We start from the raw sequence: 21,271 nt of genomic DNA on the forward strand, positions 1-21,271 counted from the left end.
ATGGAATACGTCGGAGGACCCAATCCCCTCGAAGAACAAGTTACTTTCTGTCACGCTCACCTGATTCCCACGGAGGCGCAGGTCTGGCTTCGAGTGCTGATGCTTCTTCTATGGTGAAGCGCAGGACTCAGAAGATGGACAGGAAGGGCCCCTCTACTCTGGCTTTTCTGGCTTGCAGGAATATTCCCCTGTGCGTGAAAAGGGAGTATTACCTACTGACGGAATAATGCTCAAGCCTCCCACTCCCTTGCAACCCTCCACGATACCCTTCCACGATTTCCTGTGAAGTCTCACCTTAGGGTCTGGAAGGATGAGTTCTCCATCCTGCTTCTGATGCAGGGGCGCGTTGAAACCCAGTTACTTCACTGGATTGAGGTTTGATGGGAGTTCAAAATAAGCGTGACTATTCAGGTGAGGCGCTGTAAGAGTTCTGTTGCAAGTTCAAAAGTTTAAGCTTAATAATAATTTTCATTGTCTTATTGCAGCAAGCGCTAATGCTTATGTCTTTTTCCCCTTTGGGGTCGGGGTTCGGAATGCCGGAGATATGGCGCCGACCCGAAGTGAAACGTGCAGTTCCGGTAAATGACAGGTAAGTTCTGGATGAGCGTTCAGGTAATGTCTTTGCATTCGCTCATTCAATGTCTGTCTTTTTTCCCCATAGGGGCCGGGGTCCGGAATGCCAGGAAGCGGCAGGACCCGAAATGAAATGGGAATGACCCAACAGGTAAGTCTTAGAAGGAAACTGAGCCTTTCCTATTCCCTTCCTTCTCTCACCTTGTCTTCTTGTCTTTTTCTCTCTAGGCTCTGAGAAGTGGGTGCGGATCCGGATGATCGCTGCTGAAGATGGAGGCGCTCAGGAAAGGTGAGTGAAATGCAGCGCTGCAGCGATCGAAGCGAAATGCTTTTAAAATGATGTCTTCCCTTTCAGGATCGTCGGTGTGATGTCTCCATGATGCAGCTTTAGCTGGTAAGGTCTTCTTTCTCTCCAATTCTCTCTTATCTCCCTTTGCAGGCGACCCAGGATGCTGACAGGCGTGGCTGAGGTCCAGATGCAGGAGCTGACACGGTGAGCGTCCAGCTGCAAGGAGCAGAACAACACGAAGCGTGAGTTGCTGATCGGGCGTGGTTTAAATAGCTTTGGAAGAAGTTCCAGGTATGTATCCTTCCACCGATCAGGTATGTATCCTTCCCTGACCACACCCAGGTGGAAAGTAGTCCCACAGGTAAAGTAGTTCCATTCAGGCCTCAAGAGGGCCTGGAAGTATCAGCATGGTCTGCATCAGGTAAGTGCACATTAAAACACTTGAACACATGTCTAGCTTTATGAGCCTGGCGCCTATGGCGCCAGGACAGGGGTCTAACATGAGCCTGGCGCCTAAGGCGCCAAGACTGTGTCCAAAGGGCCCCAGCTTGGGCCCGCTGGCACTTCCCTGGGGGGAATGATGCCTGCCTCTGGGGTTGCTGGGTCGGACCTGGCTCCTTGGAGGTAGGCTTCATGAAACTTTCTTACCTGGTAACGTTCTTTCGATGGGATGGTCCGACGACGTATTCCATATCGCTCCCTCCCTGCCTTCCCCTCTGCAGAATTTCATTTGCGATTGCAGCTTGCGTTCCGCAAGGCCTTGTGTGTCTGACTGGCAGAAAACTGGTGGCACACGTTCTGGGAAAAAACTATAACTGAGGCTATGGGCGTCGTGCGTCCTACTTATCACATCGGGTGCCGTCGGAGGAGGTCCTCGGGGACGGCGCATCGACGCAGGACGCAGACGCCAAAGATTTTCCGAAGCAGCACAGCTGTGGACATTACCTGTCATAGATATGGAATATGTCGTCGGACCATCCCATCGAAAGAACGTTACCAGGTAAGAAAGTAACTTGTTCTTCTAAAATGAAAAAAGTGTTTGTTATGGTCACGTGTTACTGGGTAAGAGTGAGTGCTTTAATTATTGGTATGTGTACTCAAGGCACCTGCTGTCTTGTAAAGCATTGGCAGGTGAAGACGCAGTCATTTATACTGCACTCGCCCCCTTGGAAACCAATGTTTGCTTCTAAGAATACAGCCCATTTTGAAAGTCCACAGGGTATCATGGGTGCCCCTCTTCCCTTGCAGCATGTATGGGCAATTAAGCACCTATCAACCAGAGGGGGATGATGGGGGGGCTTCAAAACGGGTTCTTATATTGCACTGCCACAGTAGAACAAGCAGTGTTAAAGATACCTCTGGCTACAAAAGGATGCCGATGCACCGACCCCAAGCAGAACACAAATATCCACATTGGAGTTGACTCTCGGGAGACCTGCCTGATAATTGCCATACGATAATACCATAACCACATTTGCAGCAAGAGAATCGGCTTTTATTTCTATACAGCTGTAGAAAAAAAGGACAGAGAAAATGGTCCAAGAAAATGGTGCCCGAACACAGATTTCTCAGGGTTTTTAGGGTTTTTTTACACAATGAGATTCATGCATAAAACTGTAAAATACATTAAGTCCGTTGCATTAAAACAATACACAAAACATCCTTCTACCCTGTGAGGCATGGTTTGCCAACACTATCTTCTGCCTGTGTAATACCCTCCTGCACGCGACATACCCTAGCCCGGATCTCTGGCAAGATTGCCTCACTATCATGTGTGACGTGTAACGTAATATTGGTCACTGGGCGTGCCTGTGTCCCAAATAGAGAAATTAACTCCACAGCCTACTGGTTGTTTGCCAATCTCTGTCAACCAATTGTAGTGGCTTGCGGTGTTACGTTACTAATCATGGCTGCGTGCTGTTATGCTCCTCTTAGCTGCATAAAACACTGTTGGTTTCGATGATTTCTGTGCTCACAAGCACAATCTTCTCAGATTGTCTTAATTCCTTTTTATAGTATTCATCAAATCCTTCTATCCATGTATGTTACTGGCTTCCATGTTTTGTCCCTGCCTGTACAAGGCTATGTTAAGGATTTGTATCAAGCATGCCCATTGCATTTGTTATGTAAATATTGCTTGTTTATACATAATATACTTCATATGCGCAATTTTCATTAATTTTGCAACGTGATCTGTTAATGCTCTTGTCCTTCTATCAACATTAAGAGCGTTCTTTCAGTATGTACTTGTAGAGATTTACTGTGATTCTTTCGATAATATCACAGTATACACAGTTCGCACTTGTGGGTCCGATGGCTTTTACATTTGCATAACATGGCACGGTATGTCTTTTGCAGCAGTGCAGGGAGTAAGTGGTTGCACTAGTTTGAAAGCATTCTTTCTCATTTTCGAACGTGACTTGTAAAATGTACAGTTCAGTTCACTTTCTCATCTTCAATCTGTGGTATCTGCGTCAAGAATTCTAGCAAATTATCAAATCGATGTGGCACTATGGTTTACCAAAATGTATTTCGTACCCGAAGTTGAACTGGATTTTGAGGTCTGTGGGTCAATAGATGTAATGCTTCTCTGTCTGCGTAGCCAGCACAAAGTTCACGTATATACCAGTCCTGCAACTTTTGTGGACTGCAGCCATCATTTTGCTTAACCGTCTGGTTCCATTCATCATCAAACCTTTTGCTTTGCCTTCAAAGCAAATTCGTCCTACAGCAAGCAATCAGTACTCGACTCTGTCCAAACGTATTTATGTGCCAGACGTGCCAGATGGGTTACAGCCCACTCCAGTGCAGTCCTAGTTATAGCTTTATGATATTTGGACTCGGATTTCTTGGGATTTGCATTTCCCTCACCTCATGATAGATCACCCAGTCCCATCTGTATTTGGTACTTAGGGGCCCACGCTCCTTTGATGGGCCCATAAGAATTGAAAGAACACTGTGAAGCCTTGATGTCACACTAGTATATTTCATTGACAAACAAGAAATCAAAAGGCAACAGGAGGAGCTTAAGTGGAGAGCAAGGAAGAGTTGGATGAATTAGTGGGGGTGGGGGTCAAACGGAGTGGGTAGGAACAGGAGAGGGAGTGGCAGGAGTTCGGGGGTGTCTCCCGCAGAGTGCGCAGACAAAGGGGGGTAGGCAGGAGGAGAGGCAGGAAGGGAGATCCTTTTCAGAACTGTTGTGCCAAGGCCTATGCAAATGGACACGATCGCTGCAAAAAAGTGCATACAACTGTCACACTGCCAGCTTCAGAATTTCCACCTGCTGCGCCAGGGCCATAATGCAGCTGGTTCTCTAGAATCCTTGTAGTGCCTCCAGCCTGGACGGATGAGACCTGGGGGCTGATCATCATGGCTACTACAAAGTCTTCCACCTTTACTGGGGAAAGCAGATAACCCTGCCTTGAAGAAGCCTGCTTTAAACAAAGCGAACCAAACATTTATTTGCTTGCTATGAAAGTGCATATTCATTCTGGTATACTGATTTCTCAGCATTTTCTGTAAAAGAAAAACGTATGGTGTTTACATATCCCCCCCCCTTGTTTTTGCATATTATAAGATCAGGTAAATCGGTCATGGTGTCTTAAAAACCGGAATGCTCATTAATGTATACTCTATTTTAAATGTCTCTTGTTTATTCATAACACCCTATAACCCTACAGGCCATTCTAAAAATGATTATGGACACAGAGTTGGATCCACTACATAATCAATCCTAGTCTAGAAGCAAATTCTCATTGATAATGTGTTTGGACATTATCAAAAACAAAACCCGGAGATATATATACCTATTTGCATTCATTGGGGCACTATGCGAGCTGATTACCTGTTTGTGCTCTGTTTGATATGCTACGCATTCTTTCCAGATTGTCATGGGCTCGTTGACTGGATGGATTTTGGCAATTGATTTGATTGTTTCACAGTCACCTTTCAGTATAGCTTCATGTAATTTGGCATGTAGTTCATTAAATTCCTGATGACATTCACATATGATTGCCGGGGAAGGTGTGCTATCTTGGCCATCCTGTGATCGTTTGATGCATCCTGTTGTGTTCCCCATTCCTGTGTTGTATGTTTTCTAGGTGATGTTACATAATGAAGGTTCAAAGACTAACTTATGGAATAAACACTTTGAACACTTTTAGCATCACTGTGATGTCACAGTTCTTTGTGTTCTAGAACAGGCCTGGAATATTGCAACTAAAGCTCCTGTGTTTCTGTAAAATATTTGAAAGGGTTACAGACCATAACAGCAGTTTCTTTTTGTTTAATTATTTTATTAGAACTTAATACATACAGTAATGCATTCATTTATACATATAGACTTTGGAATTGTTAAAGTTCGGGAACTAGACAGAATATAGTCTAAACAAAAAATTATATTTACTAGAAGCAGGTCTACACGTATTTAATTATATAATTTCACAAAGTACGTAAATCAAGGAGGTTTCAAACTGCAGTACCTAAATTCGTGGAACTAATTCATTTAACTACTAATCGCAAATCAATATTACCATTGAAAATAATGATAATATTTATTTGTATAGCGCCTATACACAGGCAAGTGTTTCAAAGCGGGCAAGGAAGGTGGGAACATGTGGGAAAACAGTCGTTCAGAGCCCTTGAAATTCTGAAACGATAATGGTCTGCACAGGCAGAGTAAGTGCATATAATACAATAACAGTTGAGACAACAGCAAATAGGTCTGACAACGATTCTGCAGTTTTCCAAGTGCAGTTAGGGAGTGAAGACAGGGGAGAGCAGACAGACGATCTTCAGGCAGGTGCATTCGGATAGCGCGAGCAGACAGACGATCTTCAGGCAGGTGCATTCGGAATAGCGCAAGTGCACAGATGGTTACAGGGGAGGGGAGGTGAGGGGGGACATGTTCTGTGGGTCAAGGGGTTCAAGTGCACCCAGTCGGTGGAGACAGAACTAAGTGCAGAGAGAGCCACTCTCTTGGGTAATTTTTAAAGTGCAGTGAGGATAAGGCGAGTGCAGAGCCCGGAGGCGAGTGTGAAGGAATGGCGGGGGTATCAGGGACTAATGAGACTCAGAGGTACACCAGGCGGTCTGTCAACAAGCTGTACGGAAAAGTGGAGGGAGAGAGGCAAAGAGGAGAAATAGGTTAGCAGGATAGAGAAGAAAGAGGAGAAGAGGAAAGTCTTGAGGAGTTTCCAGAACTTAAAGGAGATCAGGCTCAAGACAGAGGGGGGAAGGTAAGCTGTTCCAGAGGGAGGCCCCTGCTGAGGATAAAGAGCATTTATAAAAGATGCTTTCTTTAGTAGACTCTTCATAAATGTTGTTCTTGTTATTTGTTATACATGCAATATATAAAGACATGCATAATGAAACAAACTACACACAACACCAGACAAGGGAAGGTAAAGGAGGGGAATAGGAAAGATACACAATCACATTGTTTGTTATGAATATACACATTTTATCTCGGAGAATTATTGAAGGCAAGTCCCTGAACGCTCGCACCAGAGAGAATACAACCCGCTAGGGAAGAAGGGCCCAAGTCGATCTTGTAAGGATAACAAGTTTTAATCTCACGCAGATGAGAGCAACACCAAAGAACTCTGCTGCTAAGAACGTTCTGCCGAAAGGTAGTACAAACAGAATCTTATAAGGAAAAACATTGTCATACATGACGCAATACATATAGTAAAGTCCCGCACGGCTGGTTAGTGTGTGCCTACATATGATCTGCTTGCTCCATAAGAGATGCCAGGTCATTGGTTCCAGCCCAATCCGTCCGTCTTCCCCCACGTGGGTGCTGCAGTTATCTTCTTCTCACGTTGAAGGTCAAAGAACAAATTAATTATACTCCTACCATACGACTACTTTATCACTCATACTGCACACTTGGCAGGCCTCAAGAGGGCCCAAAGGAGGTCCATGGGCACTCTAACGTTCACACACACATTTCACCCACTCCGTTCCGTGCCATCTGGCCCCAAGGCCTCCACCCTCGTTTTGAACTATAATTTATCCCTCGTTGCACCTTGCAATACAAATCACGCGATTGTTGCTTCAACCATGTGCCCTATCTGTCCTCTTTGAACATTTCAGGACTTGTTACTTTAGGGTTGGTTTTCAAAGGGCTCCTGGTGCCATGGAATTCAGGGGTCTTAAGTTTTAGTCAGTTATATGGGCTATAACTCGTAGTTGCTTGAGAATGGACCGGGGTCATGCTTTGGCCAGTGGGAGATAACATGCACACCAGGCGCCGGTCTGTGATCATGGCCTTGTAGGGCACATGCCTCTCGAACATCTTTGCAACACTATTAGAACAATGAATAGGCATTGTGGTGATTGGTAGTGTGGGCTGTCCTCTTGGGAGCTCATGCATAGCTGGAGATTTCCCTTGTCATGTGATTTGGGCCTAGTGCATGCAATGCCGTATTAGCCGTGCAGGCCTTCCCATCTACCTAGGGTTACTAATATCTAGGCAAAATAGCAATGCTGCTCGCGCCCTACGCTCTACTATGTGGATAGACTATATTTGGTTATAGAGTGGGGTCCTTTCGTACTGGGAGGTGGTCCTTTCACCATCCGCCCTCCCCCCTGGCCCATCATAGTGCTTTGAATACATCTCACCTCACTCGAAAGCACCTAGGGGGATAGGGCAGGGCTGCCCCCTTCCCAACATTCACCCCTTTCATTACTTCTACAGTAACAATGTTTGCTATACCACTGCACTCCTGTTCCCTCGTCTCTGCTTCCGCATATGGCCGAGTTTCTTTTATTGGCACCCAGGCACTACACACTGACCGCAAACTCTCCCCCCTGCATTCGTACTATTCAGATGGGCAAGTCATATAGATGCATCCCCCTCCAGGTTCACCCAAACCTCTGTGTAATTTTCTAAATCGGGGTAGAGAAATGATAGTGTGGTATAGATTATCAACTTCATCTCCATAAGGGATGGGGAGCATTTCATACTTAGGGCCACTTTGTGGGATATCAGTCTGTACTTCAAAATCTTTTGTCTAGCGAGGTGCTTTTGGAACCCCAATTGATACCATCATTCTTGCACTTTAGGTGCCACATTGGCACAACATCGAAAGCCCAGTTGACAGGTGTAGAAAATAACAAGGATGAAAAGAATGATGGGCATCAACATCTTCATGATCGCTCCGAGCCTCGACGGGGCCCAACTAAAGTAAACTAATCACTGAGCTGTGCTCCTCCCTCCTTCATACAAACGCGTAGGCCATGGACAGCTGCGATGATGTGGGATAATGATGCGTTCTTCGCATCTCTGGAGGCACGTACGTGCATCAGGAATCGGCAAACATTTTGCAAACTCCACCGTTCATTGCGGTTAACATGTCCAACACATATCAGTTTTGCAACGTCATAAGTCTTCATGCACGCAACTCAACCTTGATCATATTGAACCCGTTCTCTGTATTGTTCGCGAGCTGGACCAGCTACTATCTCATGATCTGCAACCATCTTTCCCCACAATTCCCCCTACTCCTCCTTCCCAATCTCCTGCCCCAGTATTTTCTCCCACGGTTGCATGTATGGCCAATTAGGTCTGGGGGAGGGGGGGTTTCACCTAGTATATTATACAAATTAGATATCATCCCTTTTGATCCATCATTCGTCAGCAAAAACATTTCAAATGCTGTTACCTTTCTGGTAGCCGCCTCCTTAATTATTGGGTTCAGTAGCCTGTGTCTTAATTTGGCATATCGAAATCTCTTCCGCCAATCCCCCCCCCCCACTTTGAATTTTCGTTTGCATTCTCTAAAGGATTGGATGTCTTTTCCCTGAAACATGTCCCGTATTGTCCGGCATCCTCCCTCTCGCCACTGTTTAAATGCTCCTTATTCTGTCCCTGGCGAAAAGTCCCCATTGTTAAAAAATAGGGTTAAGGGGGAAGAGAAAGTTGTGATCCCCCGCGTCCTCACCAGCTTATCCCAAGTATCTGCTACTAGCTTCGTAATGGTGCCCACATACATATGTTTTTCTCTGAGCTGCTTCGGCAGCCACAGCACCTCACTTAGATCTTGTGCCACTGCTCGATCCATAAAGACCCACTGTTTCCCCCTCCCCCTCATGGAACCACTCCCTGATCACTATTAATTGTGTTGCCTCATAGTATTGTTGGACGTTGGGGAGGGCCATTCACTCTTCCTCCTAGGGTCCATGAGCAGGTGGCGGTTACTTCTTGCCTTCCCATATGAACTTGTTAGTTAATTTCCTTATCTCTTGGAAGAAACTTGCAGGAAGCGCCTGTAGGATCGCCTGTAATAGGTATAAGATTCAGGGAAGTGAGACCATTTTAACCACCGCCAGTCTAAGATTCCTCCACTTTTGGAAGTCCTTCCTTATTCCCTTCAGTAAGGGCGGGTAGTTGGCAGCGTACCGCCCTGACATAGATGATGTAATTTGAACCCCTACATACCTGATCCCCTTGGGCTCCACACAAAATGCGTTGATGTTTTTCTCCCTTTCCCAGCGTGAGGCTCAGCAGTTCAGATTTGCTGAGGTTGATGCGTAGGCCTGATACCTCCCCAAATCTCTCTAATAACTCTCCCTCCTGTCCTCCCCCCTGCTTGAATAGATTCCTGGGGTCTGGTCAATGACATCATCATATCATCGGCAAAGGCCGCTGTTAAGAAGGATTTCTGACCTTTGACCAGGAGGGGCAGAGGTTCAGAAGGTCAACCTAGTTTCTTGGAACAGGGTAACCTCTGGACAAGCCAGACCAATCAGGGTAGCTATGGCAGGCGGTCAAGACTAAGTCTCAGGAGGGGTGAGGGTGACTGAAGGACCTCAATGAGCACACAGAGCAAGGACACTTACAAATTACTCCAGACAGGTGTTATATCCAAACATATAGACACATTTATTACAAGGCCTTTGTAACATAGACCACAGCAAAGAATCAAAGTAGCACTAAGTAAAACAATACATCACACTCAATACAATATATATACAAGACCAGGGGGGTCTAAAGGGGTGACTGCACGAAATATGTTGACAACCTAGATGGTAAGGAAACAGGCAGTGCAGTTAATCTTTAGGCCCAGTTCGACATCGACAGTTCACCTAACTAAGAGGCAGTCTAAGCCCTAAGAAGAGGGGAGCCTTGTGCTCAATAGTACATGCAATGCAAACACACGCAGGTCTTCCAATGTGCAAAGCAGGGTCTCTTCAGGGGTCTTTAGCAGCTGGGGAAGGTGGATGAGGCGATGAAGAAAAGGTTCCCACTATTCAAGAAGGACCTCCACTTGAAGGCAGAGGCAGTTCAAGAGTTCGGGATGGAGTCACTATTTCGCAATAGCGGTGGACAGGAGAGGGGCCCCCAGGAGCCACTTGTTTGTAAAAATGGGCTCTTGCGCTAGGGGCCACCGGTTGGGTTATTGATTACTCACCGGTCCCTGATGCAAGGAGACCCAAACTTCGGCAGGTCAGTCCACTTGGCTTGCAGGTTCGAATGCGACAAAAAGGTTGTCTGTGCACCTTTTAGTTCCTGAGATACAGCGATGATTCCCAAATGGGACAGTGGCGATTTCTCTGCTCCGGGTGGATTAATCGACCCAGTTTCACTGCAGCAGGCTTCAGGGGCAAGAGGGTCACAAATGCAGCGGACTTGCAAAGGGCGTTGCTGCAGCAGGGCAACACGGTAACTGCATTTACTCCGGTCCGGGCGCACTCGCCTCACTTCAGACCTGGGAATGGCTAGTGTACGAAATTCGGTGTGAGGGTGCCGTGGACACACAGCTAGCAGTATACAAAGTTTTGAGGGCCTCCTCGAAACGACGGCGGAGACAGAGCAAAGGTCCTGCGTAAACTGGTCATCCCACTGGTTGGCCCAGGGACACTTCTGAGAAAGCTTACTTGCAGGGTTTGGTGAAGGTGCCGAGAATAGTTGGTCCCACTATTCCAATGGGTCGAAGCAGACCTTCTAGGACGACCAGATGCAGATGCAGAAGGGTCACAGGGGATGACAGCGGGCTCAGGGTGCCAAACCTTCCAGCGGTTCCTCGACTCAGCTTCGTAGTTGCAGGATACTTGGATCCTATCCTTTGTTCAGTCAGAACTCAGGAGATGGACCTGGTAGTGGTGTTTTCAGCCTCCTCTCATCCAAAGTTCCCTTTGTGCCAAAACGGAGAGGACCCAACGGGAGATCTGCTCACAAACACACACTCCATACGTGGACCAATCACAGACCAATCACAGACCATGGTGGTCTCAGGCATTCAGGGCACTCCAGACTCTCTGGCACCAAGGATGTGTATTGGGACCAGACATCCCAGCCCACATCCTGGAGGCACACACACACAAGGCTTGCAGAAGCCCGCAAAAACTCTGGGATTCTTGGGAAAGTGCATGACCAAATAAGGACTGGCCCGGGTCGACTCGACCTGGGGAAGGTGAAGGGGCAAGATGGCCAAAGGACAGGACAAAGAACCTCGTGGTATGGCCATTTTGGAGCCAAGCCACTTATTTGTGCCAAACGCGCTTAATGTGGTTAACATGGCAGGAAAGGGTTAAAAAATAATGCTACACGATAGCTGCCACCAGTCCTGTCCATGCCTCATCTGCACAGTTCATAAAAAGTCCAGCGAGTATGTAGGGCCTTTGGAAATGATTATAGATCCAAGTGCGCTGTATGGTAAGATATATTGCACACTTGTTACATGTTGCACAAAATTTGCAACATGAGAAAAGGATTAAGGGAAACAAAGTCTCCCAGTACTGACTGTCGTAAGGGCATGTCAGTTTCCCCATAAAAAGTGAGTGAAGCCCCAGAGGAGGGAAGCTGAAGGCTGTGCTTCTCTGGCAAAGTCAGTTAATGGTGTCTAAACAGCAGCAAAAAGTTTGGGGGTTGACACATGGAGGGAAAATTACATACAACTATGAAGTCTTTCCTAACAGCCCTGACTTTGTGTTGCAGCCCCCCGAAGGGTATTCCCTGTATCCCCTCCGTCTCCTATACGGCTTGAAGCAAAGGCTCCAAATAGATTGCGTAAAGCAACGGGGAGAGTGGGCACCCTTGTTTCGTCCCCCTGTGTCACAATGCCCGCTCCCGGGGAGCCGGCTCAGGCCCTGCGCCCCCGAAAGAGGACATCAAGTCCCCGGGGAAGGTCCCAGCAACCCCTTATAGGGGCCCTTTGGACAGCGTCCTGGCGCCTATGGCGCCAGGCTCATAGAAAACGTCTGTCCTGGCGCCATAGGCGCCACGCTCATTATGAAAGTGTTTGGGTGCACTTACCTGATGCAGACCATGCTGCAGAACCCCGTCCTCCTTGAGGCCTGAAAGTAACTACTTTACCTGTGGGACTCATTTACCACCCGGGCGTGGTCGGGGAAGGATACATACCTGATTGGAGGAAGGACACATTCTAGGAACTTCTTCCAAGGCTATTTAAACCACACCCGATCAGCCACACGTGCTTCGCGTTGTTCTGCATCTAGCAGCTGGACGCTCACCGTGTCTGCTTCTGCACCTTGACTTCTGCCACACCTGCCAGCATCCTGAATCACCTGCAAAGGAAGGGAACAAGAGAACAGAAGAAGGAAAAGGCCTCACCTGCTAAATCTGCATCCCAGAGACATTTCGCCGACAATCCTGAAAAGGAAGACATTTCTTTTTAAAAGCACATCGCATCGATCGCTGCAGCGCTGCATTCTACTCACCTTTACAGGGCGCCTCCATGTTCAGCAGCGACCATCCGGATTCGCAGTCGCGCCCCCGCGCCTATGGAGAAAAAGACAAGAACAAAGGTGAGAGAAAGAAGGGAAAAGGGAAGCTAAAACTCCATGTCAAGACTTACCTGTTGGGTCATTCCCTTTTCATTTCGGGTCCGCGCCGCATCCAGGCATTTTCGGACCCCGGCCCCTAAGGGGAAAAAGACATCAGCGTTAATGAGTGAATAAAAAGACATTACCAAAACACTCATTAAAGACTTACCTGATTTCCACAAGGATTTCACCGCTCACCTCGGGTCGGTGCCTGTTCCCCGGCATTCTGTACCCCGGCCCCTATGGGGAAAAAGACACTAGCATTAGAACATTAATGCATGGACACAAGGGGAACCACTTATAGAAAAAACTTACCTGGAAGCCAAGCAAGTTTGGTTCTCACCCATCCGAAAATCCAGTGACGTAACTGGATACCAACGCGCCCCTGCATCAGAAGCAGGATGGAGAGCTTGTCCTTCCAGACCCGAAGGTGAGACGCTACGGGGAAGCACAGAAGGGTTTTGAGGAGGGTGCGAGGGGTAAGTGGGAGGCCGATTGTATTACCCCGCAGACAGTTAACCCCCTATTCTCACCTACAGAAGGATACTTCTGAGAGTCAGACAAGCCAGATCTGGGGCCCGGTCCAGTCCGTCTTCCGAACCCTGCGCATCACCTTAGACGAGGTCACAGCAGCGCGAACCAGGCCAGCGCCCCTGTGGGAGTCAGGTGAGCGTTACACCCTGCCCAAGTGGATGGGGCGTGACATAGCCCCATTGACCGCCAGACGCGTTACCGGGGCGTGATAATTAGCTTGAACCATTTTAAGGAAGTCTCCTCCCAAACCCATTTTCTCCACGACCTGGAACAGAAAGGACCACTCCACCCAGTCAAATGCCTTTTCCGTGTCTAGTGATAGAAGGACCACGGGAGTGTCTGTTTTCTGTTCTTTTTCCACTAGGTGTGCCACCCTCATAATGTTGTCTGCCGTTTGCCTTCCCATTATGAATCCTGCCTGGTCCAGATGGATCAATTCGGGCAGGAGCCCCTCCACTCTATTCGCCAATATTTTGATATAGATTCTTGCGTCAACTTTTATAAGCGCAATGGGCCTATATGAAGTGCACTGTATGGGGTCTTTATTGGGTTTAGGAATAAGAGTTACCTTAGCCTCTTCGATGGAGGGGGTGATGTGGCCTGTAGTTTTAAATGTATTAAAGAGTTGCACCAGGTGCGGGATGAGTAATGTCACAAATGTCTTATAGAAGGCTGCCGTATAGCCATGCTGCCCCGGTGCCTTATTCGAGGGTAGTTTCGTGACGACCCTCCTCACCTCGTCCTCCGTAATTATTCGGCTCAGTGTTTCTTGGGCGTCCCTACTTATTTTGGGCAAAGTAATGCTCTCGAAGGAAGTTCAATTGTTGTTGGTGCTGGGGATTCTATAATATATGTAATTCCTCATAGAACCTAGCCACACACTCTTGTATGTCCTCGGTATGGGTGAGACGACCCCCTTCTCATCTTTCTATGCCATAAATGCGTTTCTTCCCACTGTTCCACTAGTTGTGCTAGCAGGGCATCAGTCTTATTGGTTTTTGCGTAATATCTTTGTCTAACAAAAAGTAGGGTCCCGTCCGCTTTTTTTGTTCTGAGAACCCAGAGTTGCCCAACTGCCCGCCTGTAGGCTCTAAGAGTGGACCTCGTGGGGGCTTCCACCACTGTTTTCCTTGCTGCCTTGACCTCCGCCTTCAGCTGCTTCTCCCTTTGGGCTTTTGCAGCTAAGTGCTTCCCCCTCATGGTTGCTTTAAACGCGTGCCATCTAATACTCTTCCCCATTTCTGAGCTGTTGTTAATTTCGATGAAGTCCTTTATCTTCCCTTCCAATTCCTCTCTTATCACAGGGTCCCTGAGCAAGCTCCCCGGGTATTTCCACCCCCAGATACCCCCCGCTGTCTCTGCAAGTCCATAGTCATGGAGACTATCTTGTGTTCTGCTATCCCGAGGAGAACCACTTTCACCTCCCTCACCCAACCCAACAACGGACACCCATATGTAGTCAATTCTTGACTGTGTGCCATGCACGCTTGAGGAAAGTGTATCCCTCTTCATCTCTCTTCAGCCCCCTCCACATATCCCTTAGTCCCGCGCGGTCCATCCTGTCTCGTAAGTCAGCCGATGCCACCACTCCACTGCCCATTCCCCCCTGATCTGTCCCGTCCCCTATGCCATATTAAAGGTGGCCATTAATATTATGTGCCCCCTCGTGAAATCCTCCAGTACTCCTAAGAATCCCCTCGGAAATGTTTCTTTGCCCAAGTTGGGCACGTACATTGACGCTATGGTGTAGGAGGCATCCATGTGTACCCCTCTTACCATTTTATTCCCGCCACCCTAATGTCCACTGTATTTTTAATTGCCAAGGCCACTCCCCCTCTCTTTGTCGTACCCGAGGCGTAAAATATCTGATCAAAGCCTCATAATTGTAAACACCCTGTCCTTTTTAGGAGCTGTGTCTCCTGTATACCCAGAACATTGGGGTCCCTTTTTCCTGGTGAATCTCTCTAGCTTTTTCCTTTTAAGGAGACTATTGAGCGCTCTTACATTATGAGTCAGCCATTTGAATGTACTGCAGGGTGTGTACAGTGCCTATTGGTCTCTCCCTCTTCCTGTCTCCCCCTCCCCCTTGTGCTCTGCCCCCCTTCCGATCATCTTCAGGTTACCCACTTCTTTTCCCCACTGAGTTGTACCCGTCACCAGTTTGCCCTTTCCTGTCCCTGTTTCCCCCTGATTCCCTTCCCTCCTCCTCCCTCCCGCTGCGCCCCTCCACCCTCTTCCCCCCTATCTCCCCCTCAACTCCCTCTTGAGAGTTGCCCTTTCCCCTTCCTACTCTCTTTTCTCCCCTCTCGGGCTTATCCGTCCTTTCTAACTCCATGATGTTAACCCCCTCCACCCCCTGGCCCCTATCCATCCCCTATGAGTCCACCACCCCTACGATTCTAGCTACTTGAGGTTCTTCATTCCTCCCCCGCCTCAGCTCCCCCATTTGTGTTCTCCTCTCTCTCCTAGCGAGATGGGCCACGCAGTGTCACTCTCCTTCTCCATCTTTTCCCCACCGTGGTCCACTCCCATGGTCTGGGTCTCGATGTATTCTGTCGCCGGAGATCTGTCGTCCTGCTGATCCATGCCCAGGTCCAAGTGCAATATGTCTGCCCCCTCTTTTGGCGAAACAATGTGCTTTTGTATTCTCGCTCATTCGAATAGAAGTCCAAGCGGGAATGTCCACTTACATTTGATCCCCCGCTCATTGAGCACTTAGTATCGGGCCCATTTGGCGTCACTTAATTAGTGTACTGTTGGCTGAATCTTAGTATTGCGCGATCTGTTGGCCCTTGTATGGCACTGGTTCCTGTTGTCTTGCTGCTCTTAAGACTGCTTCTTTTTGGGCGTACCTGGCGAATGCTGCCATGACATCTCCTGGGCTTGTGCTAGGGCTTCTATTCAGTCGTCCCACTCTGTGAATCCGGTCCAGTTTGATGGTATCTGGGGCCATTTTCCCCAGGGGCTCTGTGAAGATTCCCTGAGTAACTCCCTTTAATTCTCTGTCCGTCGCCATTTCCGGTAGAAGTTTCAGTCTGATGTTGACTCCCGGATCTGTTCTCCATATCCTCCATTCGGAGCTCCATGTTCTGTGTAGCCACATCCAGTCACTCTATGGTCTCACTGTTTGCTGTTGTTTCTCTGTCCACTTCTTGCAGCCTCTTTTCCAGCAGGTCCGTTCTTTCACCCAGTTGTCCCATTTCATGTTGTATCTCCACCAAGGTGGAATTGAGATCCGACCTCATGATTTGAAATTGCTTGTGGAATGTCTTTGCTAGGGTAACCTGTAAGGTGAGAATTTCCCCATGGAAATCATGCTGTGACATGGTAAGCATTGATTCCGCGTCCTCTGGGGTGCTGCACCCTGTTGCCCCCTTCCTGACTGCCTTCAGATGCATCCTTGATTTCCTGAGGTGGCCACATCGTTGGGAGGGTTCCGGGTGCCTCCCCCGGTATCAGCCCCATATTTGCAGCCCTGTTTTTGGCCATAGCTCCCGTAGGCCCCTGAGGGTAATCACCTTCACCGGACTGTCCTTTAGGGGCTCTGCTGCGCCTTGCTGTTCAGGCCCTGAACCTCTGTACCTTCTCTTCTGTTGCTCTGGAGAGGCACCCCTCTCACAATCGGGCCTGGATCTCTCCCCACCTGGTGCTCTACGGGCGGTTTCCTTGGGGCCTATCTGGCCAGTCCGCACCTTTTCCCTTGAGTCGCTCCTTTTGGGTTGCTCCTCGGCTTCACTGCCCACTCCCGCCGCTCAAGGTGCCTCTTCTTCTTTATCTAGGGCCGAGCTGCTTCAGGTTCCTACCAGCCCTTGATACCCTGTTTCTCTCGCCTCCCTGGAGGATTTCCTCTGGCTTGCCCCTGTTCTTGGGTACGCTTTTCCTCCTTCACTGCCCCACTTCAATACTCTGCCTGCGGGTGTTTATTGCTTCGGTCCCCAGCTGGGGTATATCAGTGGCTTCCCCCCCTGTTGCGCACCTCTAGGTGTGTCCTTGCTCTTGTTCATATATTTGGTGGTGATTGTGAGTCCTCGGCTTCTGGGCGCAAGGTCTTGGTTCTGTGAGACGGTCTGCCTATCTCTCTGCCGCCTGTCCGCCTTGCGTGGCTTTTCCTCAGTGTCTTCGGGGCCAGCCTTTCTCAGTATCCAGCCCCTCCTTCAAGGCTCCCCCTCCTCCAGTCCTTGTTGCGCCTGAACCTACCCACCTGCACGGCTCAGGCACCCTCAACACAGCGCCTTACTGGGGGGGGTACCCAGGGGGCCCTCGTAATGTCGCCCTGTGTGGTGCTGCTATCCGCTCCTCCGATTCTCAGTGCCCTCTCAATCCTTCAGTGGGGCAGGCACTCTTTCTCTGAGGTGGCCTCAGACTGCCTCGTTTTCTCCTGCCGGCTTCTCTTGCTTGCTCCGCCTATATTTATCCAAGTCTGGTTTGCTGTCTAATTTGCCTTGTCCAAACTCCTGTGCAGCTCTTCTGCCCTCCACTGTATTCCTGGGTCCTGGTTCACTGTTGTCAACTCCTTACAGTCCAGGCCCCTATGCCTGCTTAGTGTGAGCAGTGCCCAGCAGCCTCATCTCGTTTTCTCTGGGCCGGGTGCTCTTTTGCTCCAAGTTTCTCCTCTTGGCAGCCTACACCCCAGGGCCTCTCCTCCTTTTAACGAGGAGCAAGCACAGCACCCACGCTTCATCTCCCCTCACTGCTGACTGCCGTTCATCCCACGCCAGGCTCCACTCCGCAGGAGGTCCTACCGGCGAGCCGCCTTCTGCCCAACGCCGCCGCCTCGCGGAGCATCATATCTGTGCCTGTGCCACGTATCCCTGATGTCGGCCTAGCCTCCCTCGCAGCCCCGTGCTCAACGGGTCATGCCGGGGCCATTTCGTTAGCTGCCAGGCACCGCTCCAGGGCATACCTGCTGTATGCTGCTCTGCTTTCTTGCTACACTTGCCTGCAGCAGTCACCCGCGGCTCCCTCACCGGGCTTCTGCACCTCCTCCTGCCATTCCTCCAGTGCCCTCGGGCGCACAGGAATCTCAGCTGGGTTGCTTACACTCTGGCTTCACTTTTACCAGGCCGGTGCCATTTTCTTCTGCAGGGATCGGATTCCCTGCCGCGTCTCTTCTTCACTGCAGGCTCCCCCCAGCCTTTATATTCTCTCTGGCGCCAACTGTCAGCTGCAGCAGCTGGTTCTGTGCTTTACTCTGCTTTTTCTCCTCCAGTGCTCTCAAGCGCATGGGACTCCGAGATGGGTTGCCTCCACCCCGTTTCCACTTTTACTGGGCCAGTGCTATTTTCTGCCACAGGCACTGCCACCTCTCTGACATGTCTCTTCGGAGCTGCAGGCTCCCCGTCGCCTTTATCTACTCTCTGGTGCTGACTGTCAGTTGCAGCAGCTTGTTATGCTTTTTACTCTACCTTTTTGTTACGGTTTCTTAAGTTTCTTTAGCAGGGTCATTTCTTTATTAATGGATCAGGGGGAAGCTCCCAAAGCACACGTCCTAACGGGATAGCTGCTGGCCACACCCCCTTGAACATTACTGCATAACCCTTGCTTTAACTCCTGAGATTTGTCTGTTGGATTTCTGAGTCCTGTAGGTAAACATGTGCTCCCGATTGGCCTAATTCATTGCTAAGAGACTGATCGCTAAGAATTGATTGAAGTGCCGGGCTCCCACTGTCTAGGAGTGATTGAAACATCCTTTATGGTGCAGTGGCCTTTGTTAATTTGAGATCTCTTTTGCTCACCTTGAAGATTACTGGCTTTGTTTCAGATGCTTTCTCGTAGACTTTGCACAGACAACATTGGATTCAGTGAAAGTTTCGCTATATGCATAATTCTTTCCATATTGGCATAGTAATTTATTGTGAGGGGTCAGAAATAAGAGGTGGACACAAACTTGTAATGTTTTCATTGTCCGACATCATTATTAAAATAAAAGGGTTGGAAAAAAGCCCCTCTGTCCTTATCCTAAAGAGAGTTTCCCTACCTTGGAAACTAAAACTAAAGATCAGTCTGTACCTCCTCGTCAATTATATAAACTGTCCTTGCTTGTGTCCAAAACATACTAATCTGGCCCTCACACTAGAAATGAACAACTAAGGGTGTACGTCAATGTCTCTAGGTTTGGCAAAAAATATATACAATTAAATCAAGTAGATAAATCCAACAACAATAGTATTTTCCAAGGAGAAATCCTTAGATCCAGAAAGTTTGTCTTTCCAACAACAGTTTCGTTGGTTCCTTATACATGGTTCAGGAAGTTTCTCTGCAAACAATATGTCCCACACCATTTGGCTCTTTCTGGGTTCCTTTGCACTGAGTTCACAAACCAAAGGGGTCTTATTTACAATGAGATTTTTCACATAGGGTTCTCTTCAACCTCTTTGATATTTTAGTGGATCACCTGATGTGTTTGTCCATCAGAAATCCTCCTGTGAGCTCTTTCGATCTTTGCTTATACCCCTTTGGATTTCAACAGGAAAAGGTCTTTGTTCAATTTCACAACTTACACTTGCCTCTAGTATACTTGTTTTACCATGCGTTTTGCAAATGTAAGTAAGTTTCTTTCTATGACTGTAGTGGATTTCCTGGTATACTCCCCTGCCAGGAATCATTTAGTAGCTTCATCATATTCGCTGGTACTCTCACCCACCAGGTATCGTCCCTCAATGTTAACGTACTTATTTAACTGGTGTTTTTACTGCCAGGACTTCCCTTCCCTTCATAGGGTTCTTAGATCTCCTGCAATACTCTCCTGCCAGGTATCTTCCCACAATGTCTTAATCTTCTGTATATTTCGAATGGATTACTTGGTGTATTCCCCTGCCAGGAATCCCTTCTGGGGTCTTGCAGATCCCCTGGTATGCTTCTCTGCCAGGTATCTTCCCCGCAAATGCTCACTGCATGATGTGCTTCACCAGGACCACTGTCTGAGTTCACTGTCATTTACTATAGCACAGTTGTATTCCTTCAATGTATCTATATTTCATTGGCATGAGGTACTACTTGTTCCAACTTTTCCCACATTGATATCTCATGAATGTTTGTTTATTTTGCATTTGTAAAACGGTTATAAGGAGACTTGTTCAAGTTCTTTCTTTTAACTTCTTCATTATTATTCATTTGCTTGTGCTAATACTTGCTTAAACTTTCTCCATTTTGACATCTCATACATGAGGATTCATACAAGCTTGTCTTTGTATTTTACTTGGTCGGAATTGTAAGGGCGGCATGGTATCACAAGTATGACACTGACACAAATGTTAAAAGTTCCAAAACCTTTATTAGATTCTTGGGGTTTGGATTAACTCCTACGTTGCCCTATAGCTATGATGGGAGTAGTCTCTAACATCAAATAATAAAGAAAACACAGTCCTAGTCAGTCTGTTAAATCAAAATAGCCTATGCTAACAAAACTTAATGCCGGCCCTATCTCCTATACAAAAACTGTGTAAAAGGGAATAGGTATGCAAAGGAAAGTCAGTGTTATAACAAAGGATCAAGATGGCTAAGTCAGCTCGCCTCCCCACGTTAGACAGCATGCAGTAAGGCGGCCCCTGTAGACAGGATGACACTCTCTGGCTCAGGTTATCAGAAAAGGCAGTTAAAAACGTGGGCCGAGGACTGGCCACCAGGGGGCGCACGGATGTATTCTCTCTTTGCGTGAGCTCTGCACCCCGTGGTCCCACAAGTGGACTGAGCCCCCACTAGCGGACCCCCCAGACATTTATGGTGAACTAGATGTAGCTAGTGACCCCCCCTGCCCCCCCCTTCCAGGTGAACCAACAACTGAGTGAATCGGTGCAGGAATCGCAGAGAAACATTGTGTGGGAGCGGTGACCCCCTGCCACAAGTTTGGCTTGCGGGCACACATAGAGAACGGAGCTCGGAGCTGCGTGTGAGCCCTGGTACTGCCTGTGTCCCCAACAACGGACAGACGGAGATGCACAATACCCCGACTCAGCGGGGAACGAGCTTGTTGGAGCGGACCCCTTGGGGTCAGCGTCAGCCTTCTCTTGGTGTCCCATGCCCTGGCGGGGAAGACGGAGATGAGACAACTTGCAGGTGGATCCTGATCCCGACGGAGTGCTCCAG

The 21,271-nt window shown here is 48.3% G+C and overlaps 2 protein-coding genes across 2 annotated transcripts in view; one reads left to right on the forward strand and one right to left on the reverse strand.

Moving 5' to 3' along the window:
- Positions 1-4,997, reverse strand: part of ANKRD61 (ankyrin repeat domain 61) — a 159,451-nt gene extending 154,454 nt beyond the window's left edge. The window contains exon 1 of the mRNA XM_069645633.1: positions 4,707-4,997. Coding sequence (XP_069501734.1) covers positions 4,707-4,940 — 234 coding nt within the window. The 5' untranslated portion in view covers positions 4,941-4,997. The remainder of the gene's footprint in view (positions 1-4,706) is intronic.
- Positions 1-21,271, forward strand: part of EIF2AK1 (eukaryotic translation initiation factor 2 alpha kinase 1) — a 1,543,308-nt gene that overhangs the window by 1,271,401 nt on the left and 250,636 nt on the right. The window lies entirely within an intron of this gene.

The sequence above is a fragment of the Ambystoma mexicanum genome, chromosome 2p (genome assembly GCF_040938575.1).
Source record: "Ambystoma mexicanum isolate Mex_15411 chromosome 2p, UKY_AmexF1_1, whole genome shotgun sequence".
Classification (NCBI taxonomy): Eukaryota; Metazoa; Chordata; class Amphibia; order Caudata; family Ambystomatidae; genus Ambystoma; species Ambystoma mexicanum.